This window comes from Ammodytes marinus (assembly GCF_949987685.1).
Source record: "Ammodytes marinus genome assembly, chromosome: 19".
Taxonomy (NCBI): domain Eukaryota; kingdom Metazoa; phylum Chordata; class Actinopteri; order Uranoscopiformes; family Ammodytidae; genus Ammodytes; species Ammodytes marinus.
Genome location: NC_137223.1, coordinates 18,643,938 through 18,661,799, shown reverse-complemented (window position 1 = coordinate 18,661,799; position 17,862 = coordinate 18,643,938). Strand labels below are relative to the sequence as shown.

General features: G+C 44.6%; 1 protein-coding gene across 2 annotated transcripts in view; it reads left to right on the top strand.

Moving 5' to 3' along the window:
- Nucleotides 1–17,862, top strand: part of ccdc85cb (coiled-coil domain containing 85C, b) — a 40,832-nt gene extending 22,970 nt beyond the window's left edge. The window contains exons 2-7 of one of the 2 annotated variants that reach the window (XM_080047373.1): nt 5,536–5,615; nt 6,724–6,765; nt 10,474–10,578; nt 14,094–14,186; nt 14,433–14,531; nt 16,860–17,862. In XM_080047373.1, coding sequence (XP_079903499.1) covers nt 5,536–5,615; nt 6,724–6,765; nt 10,474–10,578; nt 14,094–14,186; nt 14,433–14,531; nt 16,860–16,949 — 509 coding nt within the window. In that variant the 3' untranslated portion in view covers nt 16,950–17,862. The remainder of the gene's footprint in view (nt 1–5,535; nt 5,616–6,723; nt 6,766–10,473; nt 10,579–14,093; nt 14,187–14,432; nt 14,532–16,859) is intronic. The other variant, XM_080047374.1, reaches the window with a different exon arrangement.

The following is a 17,862-nucleotide window of genomic DNA, read 5'->3' as shown; positions in this document are numbered from 1 at the left end:
CATAAGGGAAGGCTGGTCCTTTTTTTTTTTTTTTAAACAATACAATTTTTCCAAAGCTTGTTTGATGTAGCAAAGACCTTGGAGTTGGTTTGGCTCTAATTACAACATACCCCACCAGTATCAGCTAAATGCCCGGAGTAGATCTGTGCACGTGTGCATTTATTTTGAACACAAGCCATCCTAATTCTTGCAGCACCCTTTTACCAGCATGCCTGGCTCTATGCTTTCTGGCTTTACTGCTCCCATTTTGGCCTATTGTGACCTACAATAGACTCAGTCCCACCCAATGCCCCATGCTGGGAGTGGCATATGTATAGAAGGCACGACAGAGGGAGAGAAGAACATGTGCAGATGTCAAGGCAAAGTGGAAATGGAAGGAACATCATCGTCAACACATAATGTACATGTGATTTGGTAGTTCAGGAGCTTACACTTGTAAGAATAAACTTTCAGGCTTATGATGAAAATATTTACACATTCTGTCTTTTGCACCAACACATTCCTATGCAGTGTTTAGTCCTGCTGTGGTTTTTTCATTTGCATGTTTGACGGAAGAGAATTGCGCTTCCCTCCAAGTAGCTGAAGAAAACTATGCAATGCTGAGTTACTGTGGCACGGCAAAGTGAGCTGTAATGGACAGATGGGGATCATGGGATGTTTGGAGCACAGTAGGACACATAGAAGGAGCAGTTGAGGTCAGGACCTTTCGGGGGATTGCGCCACGTCTTTTTTTTCTTTTCTTTTTTGGGGAGCTTGGCTTTAATTCTGTTTCACTTATCTGATAAAGGGAATGAAAAAACAACAACAACGAAGTACACCAATGGAATCGACTCCAAAATATTTGTGTACACTTTTGAAAGGCAGTAAATCAATTGAGTGGACAAAGACGTCAAGGCGAAGCGGCCTGTATTGAAACGGGAGAGCGGAGTTAAGGAGGGAGCGGCCGCTGGAAATGGGTCACGGGCGACACTGACGTGATACGAGGCGACGCGCAGAGAGGGAAGGGGGACGGACTCTGTGCCACTGTAGTCTACGTCTCCCCTTTTGTCCCGCGCGCGCACAGATACACACACATCATGCATGCTCTCACATCAAGAGCTCTCAAATGCCTTGGGTTCATTGGGTAAACAACACTTGTGCAGGGGGTAAAAATAGCTCCACTTGTGCATTGTAAGGATAAAGTTCCCCCTTCTCTCTTCTCTCTGTATATTTTATTGCTTATTTGGACACTTTTTACCTTCCCCCGGCCCCGCTATACTTCACAGCGCCTTGTACTCACTTGTACCAGCTTTTAAGATCCCATTCAGGTTATGCATAAGTAATAACGGCTTCTCCCTGGGTGCTTGTTTTGTGTAAAAGGGTGTATGCAGTGCTGAGTTTTTGCAGGGTTATTTAGCCGCGGCTACACAACCGTTGTGTGATCTCTTCTTTTTTTCTCCTGGCTACATGGAGGAGCATTGAGGAGAGTATCTGTCAAGCCCAAGGGAGGGTGGACAGGGAACGGTTTAATTGCCTGGCCCATTCTCCCTACAGGATGACTCTCTGGTGCAAGGGTGTTAAAGAGAGGGTGACGGCTGGATTCTCCCTGCAGATCCCTGTGTGTGTGTGTGTGTGTGTGTGTGTGTGTGTGTGTGTGTGTGTGTGTGTGTGTGTGTGTGTGTGTGTGTGTGTGTGTGTGTGTGTGTGTGTGTGTGTGTGTGTGTGTGTGTGTGTGTGTGTGTGTGTGTGTGTGTGTGTGTGTGTGTGTGTGTGTGTGTGTGTGTGTGTGTGGGAGGTGTTGTGCACGTTGTGTGATCCTGAATGTTCCCACAGCAGATCTGCGCATATTAAAGCAGGATACGTGTGATGCGCTCTGGAATTTAACCAGCACCCCCCCGCCCCCCCCTTAACGCATGAAGGGTTTAACCATGGGGAAGGCAACGGATGCATGGTGCTTTGCTATGTTACGACGGCTCACGACAATGGGATTCTTCACTGTCGGGCCAACTCTTGGTTTCTCCAGTCAAACTAGAGTACTACTGCCTGCCTTACCTACGTATCGATATTTGCCTTTGATTGCTTATCTCGATTCCGGTTTTAATTAGTTTTAAGGCGATAAAAAAAATTAAAAATAAGCCCGACAGACTCAGATGGCTGAGTTTATTGGATTACTACTGACGGCGAGATCTCAATCTTTTTTGCAAGTAATCTAAACACACAGACACACGCAACCAAGGGGGGGAAGAGGGAAAATGCGATGGACATGATTTTTTTTGCCCCTCCCCTTCTTTCTGAGGCCTCTCCTAGTTCTGTGTTGTTGGAGCGTGCCGGTGATGAGCGAAGGGGGGCGAGGAGCCTTCATCCTAATCGGCTTGAGATCTGGCCGCAGGTCAGGCCAGCAGATAAATGCAGATTAGAGGGTCACAAGGGAGGAACAGAGGATTATCAGCTCTGGCCACTGCAGTCCTCCTCTAGCTGTCCGATCCGTCGTTCCAACCAACCAGACGGCTGATAGCGCTGTCTGCACTGGAGCCAACTAGAAAAAGTCACCAGGGGGGCAGGGGGGGCTTGTACTGGATAGGCTTTGCCTGTTTACCTCTCAGGGTTTTTTTTGGGGAGAAGGATCAGTGATGTGCACGTGCAAATATGTTGGATTTGGTAGTTTTTTTTATTTTTTTCAAATACAAGTTATGTGCCAATATTAATTCGGTGGAATTTATGTAACTTAAACAAGAGGAGACATTTTAAGTGTATTACATTAGTACACATTGTACGCCTCACTTTGTATCATGTGCGCACAAAGGGAAACCAAGTTATGTGAAGCAACTGGGTAAAAGCAGCCATAAACTATATGCTTCCAACCCTTGTGTTTATAGGCAGCTGGCCAGTAATCAGATTTGTTTGTCATAATCCATTCCGTCACCATGTTATTGAACTAAGGCTGGAAGGTTTCAAGTCGATCCAACATATGGAGCATTTGGACTGAAGTCAGAGGGAGGGCTCTGTAAAACCAAGTATAAATCACACCTTAGAATAATTATTTTCTGAAACACAACATCTTTAGAAAGCCAGGTAAGCATCAGACATACACCTAGCTATAAATGTCAACCTTGTTTCCATACCCTATAAACATTTCCAATATACCTTTTTATATTAATTATAAACATATTGTATGTTGACCTATTTGCCAAATAAGGTTGGAGGAGTTATTGTCTGTCTTTGCAAACATACAGAATCCAGGCTGCTATTGAGTGTTTGTTTTGAATGTTGGATTTCTGCAGAACAGCGCCCCCTGGCTGCAAAGGGCTGCTCAACTAGGTTACATGAATAACACGGGCTGGTTAGGGTCGGATGCAATGAGGTGTCTGTGTGTGCGTGTGTGGCACCCTACAGCAGTTACTTCTCATATGAATCTTAATTCAACCGAGGAGTTTAATCATGAGCCTCCCCGCCCATCTCCCCATAACTCTGTCTGCCTATCTATCAGTCTCTCTGCGCCAGCTTCCACTTAGAAAACAAAATAAAGTAAAGCTGTGTTCATACTGTGCTGAGCTCCCCGCTAATAGGCCTTTCACACCGCCGCAAAATCGGAGCTAGTTCTGGGCTTGTTCGGAGTTAGAGCCAGTGTTTTGGTTTCACACCGCCAGAGAGCCTGCTCCGGGCCGTAAAAACCGGGGGAACTCATACCCCAGGATTGAGCAGGGTTTGATAAGAACTGCTTGCGCGAACGGTTGGGGGAGGGATTATCCTGACCAACCAGAGCAACTCAAACCTCATGCCCGCCATATTTAAAAACACCGCTACTACGAGACGTAAACATAACATAATTACCGAACGTAGCGATCAAATTGACCGGCGAGAATACGCTGTATGGGTCCTGTTTGCTTAAGAAAGCAAAGCGAGAGCCAACAAGTGTAAAAATAAGACGTATTCGCCGCTGTTGTTGTGCTTAAAGCTAGCGGTAGCTTTAGCGTTAGCCACAAGAGCAGCGGCGTCGGGTGACGTACACACACGTTTACAGTGACGTCATGACGTTGCTCTCTTGCCGGCTCCATGGCTGTCTCCGGTCGATGTGAAACCAACCGGTTCATAACTGGGATAAGGCTGTAACCAGTTTTGAACTGACCCCAACACCAGCCTGGAACTGACTCTTGGTTCATTTTGGTGTGAAAGGCCTATAAGTTGCCAGAGTGCGCTTCCTGTGTTCGCACCTCGGCTTTGATCTCACTGTAAATTAAACATGCCTTTTTTTTAGATAGCAGGCTCCGTTGCCACCTACTGAGTCGAACTACACCTTCACTCTTCTCTCTCTCACACACACACACACACACACACACACACACACACACACACACACACACACACACACACACACACACACACACACACAGCTCCTGTCCCTGGTTTGAACTCGCTACAGTTGATTCATGTTAATGCAGAATGCTGCTCGACAACCGTTTGAGGTAATCTCTGAGGAGCAATTAGGCCACGGTTTGTGTTTACAGCAGTTTTTGCACCGTAAACCTCCAATATAACAATGATATTTGAGCAGGCAAAGGAGAATGTGGGCCCGACTGGGAAATGTCTCCAGTCAAGTATGAGGTCAAAAGTTAGGTCAAGCACTGCTAATCTGGGTGGGAACGCACAGTGCTTGACCCTTGACATCCGGCTGCAGCTATAGTTTTGTGTAGCACATGAGGGCCTTTTCTACCTAGTACTATACACAGGGTGGATGGATTTGCAGAATAACACTAGAGTCCCTTTATTCTTTTTTTTTTTTTAAGATATTTTTTTGTCATTTTTATGCTTTTTATTGATAGTGTAGAGACAGAGTTGAAATGGGGCAGAGAGGGGAGTGACATGCTGAGAATGACCGCGGGCTGGAATCGAACCCGGGTCCGCTGCTGGCCGAGGCCCATGGGGGGGACGCCCTACCAACTGAGCTAAGGGCGCCCCCAGAGTCCCTTTATTCTTTTAACAGTTTAAAATGATGTATGACTCACGCTACGAGATGCATGCTAAATATTTGATTTGTAGTTCCTCAAAAGGATTTGAAGGAAATTTGGGAGTTTTGTGCGATTTTGTCATTTGCAATACTTTTTGGGGAAATAAGGACCGGCATTTGTCAGTTTGCTAAAATGTTACGTTAGGCTAAAATAATGGGATAATCGTGCTGATAATCGACAGGTAGAACCATAATGAAAGTAACACTTCATTGCATGCCCTACTCAAATGACTTTTCTGTCAATCGGGATACCTCATGTTTTTACACTGATTTCAAATGTAATCTAATTCACAACAAGAAGTCCATACGACAGAAAACATGCGAACTTCTGCGTACTGAATTTGGGTTTGCAAAATAATCATATGAAGTCAAGAGTGGTTTTGAGAATCATATGGCTTATTGGGTCATTCAAAGTCCAACACCATGTTATTCTTTTTCATCTCTAGCTATGCTCTCCTTTTGCTCCAGTGGCCGTTCCCTGCACGGTTTCCGTCCGAGCTCTTTGAAATGCTAATCAGTTCTCCTTCCTCTCTCTCTGTCTCTCCTTTCAGATCCCTCCTCCAACTACATCAGGCAGCTGGAGACCAAAGTGCGGATCCTCGAGGACGACAACACAAAGCTCCTCACACAGGTGAGCCACACACGCATACGGACGCCATTCCTTGTCGCACATGTAAATATTGGTGTGCAGCGCCACTTGTAGCCTGGTACAATTTGAACTTTTGCCTTCACTCAACATCCTGTAGTCTAGTGCAACTTTCAAGCTCAAACACTTGATTTGAACGTGAAGCGGTGACAGCTGTGATGAGATAAAGTGAAGCCGCCCCCTCACAACAACAACAACAGCAGCAGCAGCCTGCCTGTTTAGTTGGAGAACATGTTTAACCATGTTTAATTCATAGGGAGTCAGTAAGTTTCTGTGGCGGAGCAGTGATGCTAGCCCCCGAGGCGGACTGTGGGAGAGCGGAGGAGAGATGAGAGGCGGAAAGAGGCATTAAGTGACTGTGACAGAGCAAAAGTATTTCTCCCTAAAGGTTGACCTTGCTCTGACCTCTTCCAAAAATGTTAAAGGGATGGAGTGAAGGAGGGTTGAGATGAGTAGGTAGGGAGTGAGTGGGAGTGTGATGAGGAAGAGGAGGAGGGTGGATTTCTGGTCTGGTTCACTTGGAGTTCATGACAGTCTGCAGGTGGGGAGCATGCGTTACATACACACACTCCCAGACGAGTGGGATTTATATGTGAAAAAGTCAAATGTTAAAAAAAGTTATGGCTCATTAATTACTGTTAAATATTCACACATTGTTGCCTTTTTTTATAAATCTCATTTGTTCTGTATCGTTCATTTGATTCAGTTCATTTGAACGCAAGTCAGATGGCAGACGGCCAAATCTCACACTTGAAATGACTTTTTCATTTTCAAGTGATCTTTTTTTTCTTTGCCCAATTATCTTCCAACAGATTTATATGTAGGCAGAAGAGTGTAGGCTGGAATCACTGATATGAATAACCTTAATTATACACGTCATTAGCACTCAACTGTGCACAATGAGATGCTTCACATTGTCTCAAAGCAGTCAGAAGACATATAATAGGAGGAGTATGAACCTGCTCCAATAATAGTCCCTTTTCACATTTTGAAGTGTTTTTTTTCTTTTTTTTGTACAGTTGCTGCCATTGCAGTTGGTTATAGACAATGATAACAACATACTGAACCAATACACATTTTCTTCTCTCCCTAGGCTAATAGCCGGTATAGTTTATCCCAGATACAGACCAAAAAGGTAAAACTTCCCTGAAACTTCACTGTTTGTCCGCTGATCAATCGGTCGAGCCTCTTCTGCCCTATTCACTCTTTTATCTGTTTGGTGGTGGGACTTTCTCCTCAGCTATGAGCTTACCGCTTTTTCTTCAGCGGAAGGATGGACACAATGAAAGCGGCACCTGCTACAATGCAGCCAACAAGTTGCAGTAACGTTGAATTGTATAATGCTGGATTTATTTTGACACTGTCGCACAAAGAGCTAAATCAGCTCTATGCTTACGTTTAAAGGAGTAGTTACTGCCAACTGCCGTATGCAAACATAAATGAACTCTGGATGCCTGCTAGATTTCGTTAGCTAAGCTTAGTATAAAGACTTGAAAAAGGAGGAAAGGAGAAACGGCTAGCGTGGCTCTATCCAATACCAATTAATGTTGCTTCACCTTGTAGATGTATTGATATATATGGTAGAGGTGCAGCTTCCTTGTCCAGTCCCTGTTATGCGCTGCTAGCATGCTATGCTAATGAATGAGCACGGACGGCCCCTGCTTGTCTGTAGCTTCAAATCTCGGCAGGAAAGCCTTTCTCTTTTACCTTGGAGCTTTTCTGCATGGCGCAGTCTGTGCTGGGTACGAGAGGTGAATGATTTGCTTCATTGTGTCTTGGTGCGTAAATGACACACGCTTGTCTTGGCATGTCGTCTTGTGGGGCTGAATAATTTAAGCTGCAGGGGGCCACACAGGTGGATCCAGGTATCAATAATGCAGAAGGTGTGTGAGTGCAACTGAAGAACGACGCAATATCTGTCTGAAGTCTGAAAAACATCACGCCTGTGTCATTATTAAACTTTCCTTTCCATTCAACCCTAAGACTGGTAATGTAAACTGAAGTGTTTAGGGTAAATAAGGGAGGGGGGGGGGGGGGTCCTGTGTAATTGGACTCTTATGTAATAACCTTCTCACTGATGTGTTGTAATACTAGCTGGTGGAATTGTTACAATGGATTAGTCGCCTCAGTTGAGACATATTGCCTAACTTCCTGTGTTATGAAACTGACCCAGTGGAACTAGTTTCGAGGGTAGAAGGGAAACAATGGCGTCTTATCGCTGGAATGTTGACCCTCCAGACCGGCTCGGCTCAAGGCTTTTTACTGAAGCCTTCTAAAGAGGGGAGGGAGTTAACGACAAGGTCCCACGGTGAACATTACGCTTCTAAAGGGCTCGCACAGCACAGGTGTGAGCACAATGAGCAAAACAGGTGACTGTTCACGTCATGCACTCGCTCATGCTCAAAACGTGCCCGGCCACATGCGCGTAGGCCTACACAATTCACTCTTCTCCCACACGGATCTCCCTTGGCTTTCAAGCGTTAACTTATCTCTGTTAAGTCACTGAGGTGTGAGTCTTCCCTACATGCTCACTCCCACCTCATCATTAACGTGTAAGTGCTCAGTGCGAAATTGAATGATTTATAAGGACAGATTCAGATGAAGCCCTGTCCGTTTTACTGCCGACAAATTGAGCTCATTTTGTAAGAGTGGACACAGCAGCACAGCAGGGTCCAGTGAACGTAGGGAGGTTAATGAAATGTAGCTTATTCCGTGTCAAGGTTACAGTGTGACTGATGTGTTGACTGAACAATCAGATGGGCTTAAAGAGGAAGGATTGGAACATGGTTTCAAATTGACAGACTTTAGAGTTTATAGCACAGGTAAGTCAGGATTGAACTCATTGCAACACAGCACTCGAGAAGGATGCTGCTACTCTGTCTACCCTTGTGTCAAGGCAGCATCGCCCCTGACGACCCCTCATAACTCAAACAGGAAGTGCTGCGTGACGTCCACAGCTTCTCCCCGTCAACACCAATAACATAGTGATGGATGGAAAGATGGAGGGGCCTGAGTTTTAGGCCAAGAAGACTGCAGAGGGTCAACTGTCCCCGGCTGTCTGGCACACAAATAGCTTTGTTGGTCTCGACGGTAAAGGTCGACTCAGGAAGGAAAAAAAAAGTGTTGTTGGTTTTGTTTGTGAGGCTAGCATTAGCTTGTCAAGAATCACCTTTAAAGCTATAAATGCGTCACCTTTTCATGCAAATGAATGTCGGGCACATTCGAGCCATCTCTAAAGTAGTTGACACAAAGTTGATTAAGCTTATCAGCTCCACAAAACTCTCTGTATTTGTCAGTATGGCAGCGTTTACAAACTGGACGTACAGCAGAAGTTAAAAAAGCCATACGCGATCACCGAAGGCTTCCCCCTGTGCTGTTAATATTGTTGTTACAACAATGTTGTATCAATACCTCAGGGGGGCGAAATAAGTTACGTACTATAGCTTTAAATGATAGAAAACCATGTGAGGTTTTCTCGTTCATTAGACAGATGTTTTTTTCTCTCCAGATTTAGGGCATTTAGGGCATCAGCTCGCTGACACAAAGCCCGGAGAAATGCCAAAGACATCTTAGTAAAAGGCACAGAACACAGGGCATGCATACGGAAACCCAAAGGATAGATCAAGGAGTGCCGAGGGAAAGATAGTGAAAGGTTAGAGGAGGACTAGCAGGATAATAAGCTGGGAGAGGAGCAGGGGAAACATCAAAGGACAGACAAGACAAGGGGAATGCTGATTATAGCTTTGTTTGTGCATGTGGCCGAGCGTGTGTGTGTGTGTGTGTGTGTGTGTGTGTGTGTGTGTGTGTGTGTGTGTGTGTGTGTGTGTGTGTGTGTGTGTGTGTGTGTGTGTGTGTGTGTGTGTGTGTGTGTGTGTGTGTGTGTGTGTGTGTGTGTGTGTGTGTGTGTGTGTGTGTGTGTGTGTGTGTGTGTGTGTGTGTGTGTGGGACACAGAAATAATACAGAGGAAGAAAACGCAGCACAATGTCCACGCATATACACAGACGCAAACTGGGCTATTTTGTATTTGCCCGAGCGCATGCACACATCACGTGTGTTTGCACGCCACGCCTGGCGCCGAGGGAAGACTGCAGCGTGACATGAGAAATGTCATAAGAAAACGGTGTTGTGGCTGTGCTCCTGCCCTATCCATTCCTATGCTACAGGCATGTTACCGCCCCCAGGAACCACTGGTCTTTGGCTGCTCATGAGGACACATCTTAGTCCCTCTGTCCCCTGCGTAAATGGCCCTAGACGATGACGCATCCTCTTTCAGCCCAGGGCGCTGAAGTGCCATTTATGTAGCAAGCCTCGACTTATAAATAACAAAAAACCCAGCTTCACTAATGAAGCCTTGACGTAAGGGTGACTGTGAGAGTGCAGCAGGTGACAGTGTAGGAGGAGGAGAGAACCTCGGAGAGATGTCGGATCATTCAAGCGAAAATCAACTCGGAAAATTGATTTGAATTATTTGTTTAAACTACACCTTTTATGTTTGCAAATGTACATATCTGGATCATTATTCTTAAATAAACATATTTTAGGAGCTCATTGCGTATGTCAAATATCGATACAATCACCAGCCTGAATAAGTTTGCTGATACAAATAACTGTATTTTACTGTACAGATATACATGTTGCAGTTTTTATAATATAAAGTTATGTCTTCAGGTAAATTGAATTATGATGTTGACTGCAATGACGGAAAACTGCAACTGCAAGAGTTTTGAAATGTGTGTGAAAATGTGTGTGTATCATCTTTTTTGGATTGGATTAATAACTTTGATTGTACTTGTATCTCTGTTTTGTGTGTGTGTGTGTTTGTGCGTGCTTGTTTGTGCTCAGCATTGCAACCCAGGTGACCTTCGTGCCCTGAGGAAGGGAAAGACCCTCTACCACTCCGAGTCCCAGCTGTCCTCACTGCCCCAGCGCCAGGATGCAATGCACATGGTCAGTACCCAAGAGGCTGTTACAAAAACACGCACAAGCACACGCACGCACGCACACGCTTAATTGTAGGGAAGATGGTGCCGGTGCCTCTGAAGTGGAATCAATTCAAGTCAGCTCTAACTCACTTTTCTTTTAACTCTCCAATTATAACCTCCTCAGACGACCCCGCTCTTTCTTTTACACATGACAGGAAGCGAAAAAGACACAGACACACACACACACACACACACACACACACACACACACACACACACACACACACACACACACACACACACACGCACATACATATCTTGGTAGAAAGAAGACAGAAGAACAGAAAGAGAGTGAAATGAGGGCATGGGGTGATGAGACGGACAGGGAAAAGAAAGGAGGGAGAAGAGAAACTCAGACAGAGAGAGACAAGGATTGAAAATCAAGAAGAGTCATACCTCATTTCTCTTCTCTTCCTTCAATATATGGACCCCTACGGCTCCCTTTCCCCCCCGGAGCCTGTTTCAACTGAATCCCCCTATGAAAGCAATAATCTGCTACATTCCACTACCACCCCTGACCCTGCCAGTGTCTGGGGAGCAAGAGGCTGGGTAATTGTTTTCTGACGGCTTAAAGGAAGGTCGGAGCAGGGCTATGTCACTAACCAGAGGACTAAATCTTGCCTTGAACAAAAAAAAAATCAATATTTTGTCATGAGTCGCAGGCTGACTGCGCTCTGAGCCACCTCGCAACTTCTTGAAATGGTTTGTGTCGGTCAATAATGTCCATGAAGCTCGACTCCACGAGAGGTCTTTCCACGCAGGGGAAGGGATATACAGCTGGTTTATTGTCTGGTTTCATTTCAAAGTGCACTTTAAAATGAAAACCGAGGTCATGATATTGACTTGAGGCTGGGAATTTTGGCTCGGTGCTGACAAGACCCCCTGAAGTCTTTGACGTCACTGCTAGGTAGCCTGGCTTCCAGCAAACAGACTTTATTAAGCTGACGATATGACGGCGTAAAATCAGGTGCACGCGGCACAAAAAACAACATATTAGAGTTTTTCCTCTTCTCTTGATGGATTTGTTGTCATGACAAGTTCACGAAGACTTTCCCATGTTTAGCTGTAACGTGGCCCGAGTTCACCCGCGTGTTACAGCAAGCCCTCGTTGGAAGATGGAGAGAGGGAGAAAAAAAGAGTGAGAGGAGATGAGAGATGACATCGGCAGAACTTCGAGCGAGCCGGACTCTTTGTTGTGTGTAGCCATCCCTATCTATCAGTTCATCCTTTTATATTTAGTCCCTTTGTCTCTGGTGTTGGGCCCGGTTTCAGGTCAGTGAGTGTGCGTGCAAGGGATTGCCGATAACAAACCAAACAGAAAGGAGGAGAAGTAAAAAGAAAAGATGGATAGAAAAAGGGAAGCGTGGCCAGCCTGCATGATTCTTCCAAACAGTCGGTTCACACTCTGTACGCTCAAACAATTGATTGATTCTGACATTGTTTGCTTTCACTCGTCCTGCTAAGTCATCCCCAAATGCACATCCATATGAACGATAAACATTGCCCGGGGCTTGGCTGTGTCCAAATCTGTTTCTTTTTCTTAACTGCGCAGCTCCAAAGCAAAATATATTTGAAAAAAAAACTTGGGCCCCCCCGACGCCATCACAATTTGTTTACACATTTTTCAAACAATAGCTTTAACCCACAACAGAGAGCACAAGAGGAGGCTGGGATTTACATGGTGCCGACTTCAAAAGTCCACTGCTTGAGAGCTGTATGGAAGATTGAGTTACATGTGTTACCTCAAACACACTTTACACAGGAGGGAAATGTGTTTTTCACTAGAGGATTTTTCTATGTTAATGTATCTTGCATTCTACTACAAAATAAAGTTCCTGCAGTTTTTAGATTAACATTCCAGTCAGCCACTTGTTTCTATTTATTTTAGCATGGTCTTAAATGTAGCTTAACATTTCTGCATAATAATGCTGCTGAAAGCAAAAATCTATTTTTTTATAACTGTAGATTTGATGTTGTGAATGGACGGTTGCACCAAACAACATGCATCTTGGCCTCTCTGTGGGATTATGATTTGATCTATTTTGCTATCAGTGTAGTTTGTGTGGTGGGGCTCATTCTGGCATCTAAATGGGGCCAGCGGGCGAGGAGGGAACTGACAAAAAAAAAAAAAAAAACATCACTGGCGAGCAGGAGAATTGAAGCCACGGAACTGTGTCTAATGCAGGGCCCCGATGCCAGGTTACAGTGAATGGGCGCCATTGTGTGTCCCAGAGATCTCTGTGTCCTCTCTAACAGAGAACCAGTGTCTGGAACTAACGGGGGGGGAGGGGGGGTAGGATGATGAGTCAAGCTTACCCTGGCCCTCCTCTTGGCTGGCTGCTCCCATCACACCAGTTTAAAATCACACTGTGCAGGTAAAGCACACCTAGAAGGCCGAGGTTTGCTGCATGGCGGTTGCAACAACAAAACAAAAAAAAGGGGGGGGGGTGAAAAACACGAGTTGGAGGAGAGGCGATATGAGTCTGGATGAAAGTGATGGCATTTTCAGTGCTACAGTACAATACATCTCTCTTTGTTAAATCACAGGAAGCAAGTACACTCTGATAAGGAGAACCTGCTGTATTTTTCCCTGATTGAGTGAAGTGTGTTGTTTACATGTGCGGCTTCGTGGCCTTGGCGCTCGTTTGACTCCAGGGTTAAACTGTGTTTGGCAGCAGATATGACGAGAAACATTAGTCATGAGTGAGACATGAATGACAGGCTACAGAGAGGGGCAAAGTACATGCTTTCCAACAGTTATTTAAAAAAAATTGGCAACGTTTTTGAATTCACACTCATTTCCGCATGAGTGTTTAAAACATGTTCATAGAGCTTCCAAGACATGTTTAACGGTATGCGAAATAGTTCCTTGAATAACTATTGTTTCAAATCTTTCAAAAGACACTTTAATACAACATTAATGAACAGGAAGAGGCTTCCCTAGTGTTTTTTTTTATACTTGTAAGTTTATCATCGCTGTGCTTCAATAGATTCAATGTTGTATTTTTCCACTGATTAAAGGGTTTTGTGGCTCACGCAAAGTTTACAACGGACTTCAAGGTTTTTTTTCTATCTTTGACTGAGACAAACTCTAAATAATGACAAAGTTTAAGCCATTGAAAGTATCCAGCTCTCCCTCCTTTCTGTTTTACTTTTTGGAGAGTGGCCGACCTGACGTGCTGTGCTACACATCATAGCCTGCCATGGAAGAAAAACAATACCGGCTTTGGTAGTACAGTTGTGCACGGTCAAACCAAAGCACCACCATCTTTTCTTAAACAGTAATGCAGCAATTTTTGGAAATAGCAACTAATATCATCGCTATGTTGAAACTTGTGATACCTTACACTTCTCGCTACTGGGAAAAGTGATATTGTTAGAGTTAATACATTATACAATGCTGCCCACACCCCGCTCACATATTTGCCTTTACACTGTGGGAAAAAATACTAAACAACTCTCTTCTCCCCCTCCCCCCAGGGTAATGGCCGTCTCCCAAACAGTGAGTCCTCTCCTGCCACAGGCTACTTGTCCTGCGTCCAAAAGCCTGAGGCCGTGGTGCACGCCATGAAGGTAATATAATATTCGCTCTGTAAATTACATTTCAAGGGAAACTACTCAAAAGACATGTATTTGTTATGATAACAACGTGATAGTTACCAAAATGTTAAAAAAAAAAACCTCTGTAACTTTTTTAAGAGCAACGTTTTGTTTTTCGCTCCCCTATTAGCATTAATACAGCCATGTGTCCAGCCATCTTGAGTGAGACTTCAGAGCACGCAAATACACACACTCATCCGCCACTATGTCCTCCATTAGGTTCTGGAGGTCCACGAGAACCTGGACAAGCAGGTGCCGGAAGACTACGAGGACGATCTCAGTGAAAAGGAGAAGGCCATTGTGCGAGAGATGTGCAACGTAAGTGCAACACGGGCCCTATAGTAAACTCCCTGACCATTCTTCTCCCGGTGTCCCCCCTAACACTAGCACTAAAACCTATTCCCTTGGAGTAGCTAAGGAGGGCACGAGGTGAGAGTGTGATCATATGAATCCCTCCCTACATCATGCTAGGATAAAAGTCATTTCACCTCTTTCACATTGAAAGTAGGCAGGTCTGTTAGTATGGTCAATGCTGTTAGTCAATGCAGTACAACTTGTTACACTTTTTCTTTTACAGTTTTTTTTCGATTGCTAAAACACAGTGGGCACAACTGTAGCTCAGTGTGCAAAACTCTAACTACAGTCTGCACTACCAACAGTCACTGGAGCTGAACAGTTCACTTCACCTGCAAAATGGGCTCAGTGCAGAAAACACTATGAACCAGCCTCATTGAGATAACACACACTGTCACTCAGAACATGTTCAGAGTATAAACACTGGCATCAAACCGCAATACACAAATTACAAACTTTTAATCTCTACAGTTTGAATAATTTGAGTTACTTCACACAAATTGCGTTATATTTTCTTTGATGAATGAGTGAAATTCTTTCATATGAAATTTTTTTAGATAACAAAAATAAATTAAAATCAGAAATTGCTTCAATAGATACATATTCTGTATATTTTATTGATAACATTTCCAAATGTAGTATGTATCTGTGTAAGTATTCTATAATTGTAATATAGTCAGAAATCAATTCCTGTAATGTTGTCATTTACTGTAAGGGTGCAACTCTTACGTTTTTGTTTGCTTGAAAATTCGTATTACAGATGCAACTTTAGATCTTTGCAGATTGCGTTGCACACTCAACCCTGCCTCTCTCAATGATGGACCATGATTCACAACAGGGTCTATCAGTGTAGCCCTTACTGTATTTCATCAGAAATTACAGCTCAATGTCTTCTAGGTCTTCCTCCACACATCCAGTCTCACTGCTTCTCTTCTCCCTCCAACAACCTGTCTTCCTATTTTTGAGCTTTCCCTATACTGTATGTACAGTATGTTCACTAACAAGTCTAAAACAAGACACCTTCTTAGTGTTTCAGTTGAAATTGCAATCAGCAGTGTTTGAAATGCACTAGGCTGATATCCATTCTGTTTTGAATGTGTGGTCTACAGTTGTGACAGCAGTGGGTTAGCATTTGAACAAAGTGCTAGAAATCCACAGTGTTGTGCAGGCTGTGGTTAAGCCATGAGATAAGTGTGTAAAGTTTTGAAAATTGTGTTTAAGCAATGAAAAACGATCTAGAGTTTGGTCCACATGAACCGCTGCTGTGCATAGTGTAGTTAGAGTTTTGCACTTGTCGTTCCAGTTGTGCCCACTGTGGTTTAGCAATCAAAAGAAACTGTAACTATATGCTATACCATTGCTGTTTAACAAAGGAGCCATGTGTCCATGAAGTTCCTGTTTATGTTCCATCGGTCCATTTTCCTTTCTCTCTTCTTCTCTCCATTCCCTTCTGGGTGCAAATCAGGTCAGTTTTTTGAGCTGCTTTCCCTAATGAGGAAGCCTCATTTATACTTGTTTGGTTGGTAATGACACATGCAGCAGTGTCCCGGACACAGCGCTCCCCCTTGCTTTCTCTCTTGCTCTTTTTTTTTCTTTCTTTCCATCACTCAATACCCCTCTCTATCCTCCACCCACTCCCTTGTCACTGCTCCGGAGCCAACTCACTTCTAAACTAGAAGCCCCATAAGTAGAGGCACGTAGTTGAGCTGTCAGAGCAATTCAACTGAACTGGAGCGGGCAGGGAAAAGAGCACTCTCCCAGTCCATTCTTCCTTTCCTCTCCTCTCCTCTCCCCCTCTCATCTCCCTCCATCTTTTTCTATGTCGGTGCTGAAAGGCCCGGTCCGGGGATAAAAGGGGCCGCTGATTAGAAAGAAAAAACGAGAGCCCGGGCTATCTGGGCCCTTACAGAGGTATGTGACAGGCCAGGAATCTGGGGAGCTCTACAATAGTACCTCTGTTATATCACTGGGGTCCCCCGGGGGCCTCTCTCTCTCTCTCTCACTCACTCACTTACTCACTCGCAGTGGGATCTTAGAGGACAACGATTCAGCGATGACTCCACCGTAATGTGTATGTGCACGTGTGTGTGTGCGCGTTCGTGCGTGCGTTTGTAGTCTTTGCAGCTCAAAGTCAAACTCTGAGCATTTGAAGTTTTCTCACTCTTGAAGAAGAAAGCCCTAGTAGTTTTAGCCATTCAGTCTTTGCCTCTACGTCTGCCTGTCTACTCTCTCTCTCTCTCTCTCTCTTCCCCCCTTCTCAACTCAACTTTTCCCCTCTGCTTGTGCTTGCAGGTGGTGTGGAGAAAGCTGGGTGATGCAGCGGGATCAAAGCTGTCCATCAGGCAGCACCTCTCCGGGAACCAGTTCAAAGGGCCGCTGTAGCACGGCAACCACAGGATGGAAGAAAGATGAGAGAGATTGAGAGAGATCAGGATTGTACAGCACCTACACTCACCTGAAAACGCCTCCCTGCGACTACATCACCCGTCATGCCGTGCTCCCTACTGCCTACAGCAGCCAGCAGTTCCTTTAACAAAAGCACTCTCTTCAGAATGGCTTGGGTAGCTACTTAATGGACCCTTTAGTCTGTTATTGCCGTGTACAAACATTGTTTTTCATCTCAAAGCTTATGAAGCGTTGACAACTGGCAGCTAGTTTCACTTTCCTTCGTTGTTTTGGAGGCTCCCGGCGACTTGATGATCTCTCTCTGTTAAAAGCTATAGCCTACACACACACACACAAACCGCTTGTAGTCCTTTATAGCCTAGCTGCTGTGCTACACTGAGCTAGCGATATGACATGGTTTCAAGCACAACACCTGGAAAAAAAAGTCCCCACACATGGCGGGGACTTGAAGGCAACATCGTGGTGGGTATCTTCAGATAGAAAGTCCTATAGAGATCCCAGCTCCTTTCACACATTTCGCCCACCCCCCTTGTGGTCAACGAGTATAACTAGCATTACCGTTCCAAATTGTTAACTAATGTGAAACCCACTGTGACCTAGCGCCTTTTGCTCATACGACAAGTCTATGGATAATAACGTCTAGAGATCACTGTTAACTTGTGTATATTATGTATAAAACCATAGCACCACTTCATTGTTATTATTGATGATTTTACTTATATCTATTTTGTATTCTAGCGTTGCCATGTGATCAATTATTTAGTTTGAAAAGCACACACACACACACACACACACACACACACACACACACACACACACACACACACACACACACACACACACACACACACACACACACACACACACACACACACACACACACACACAG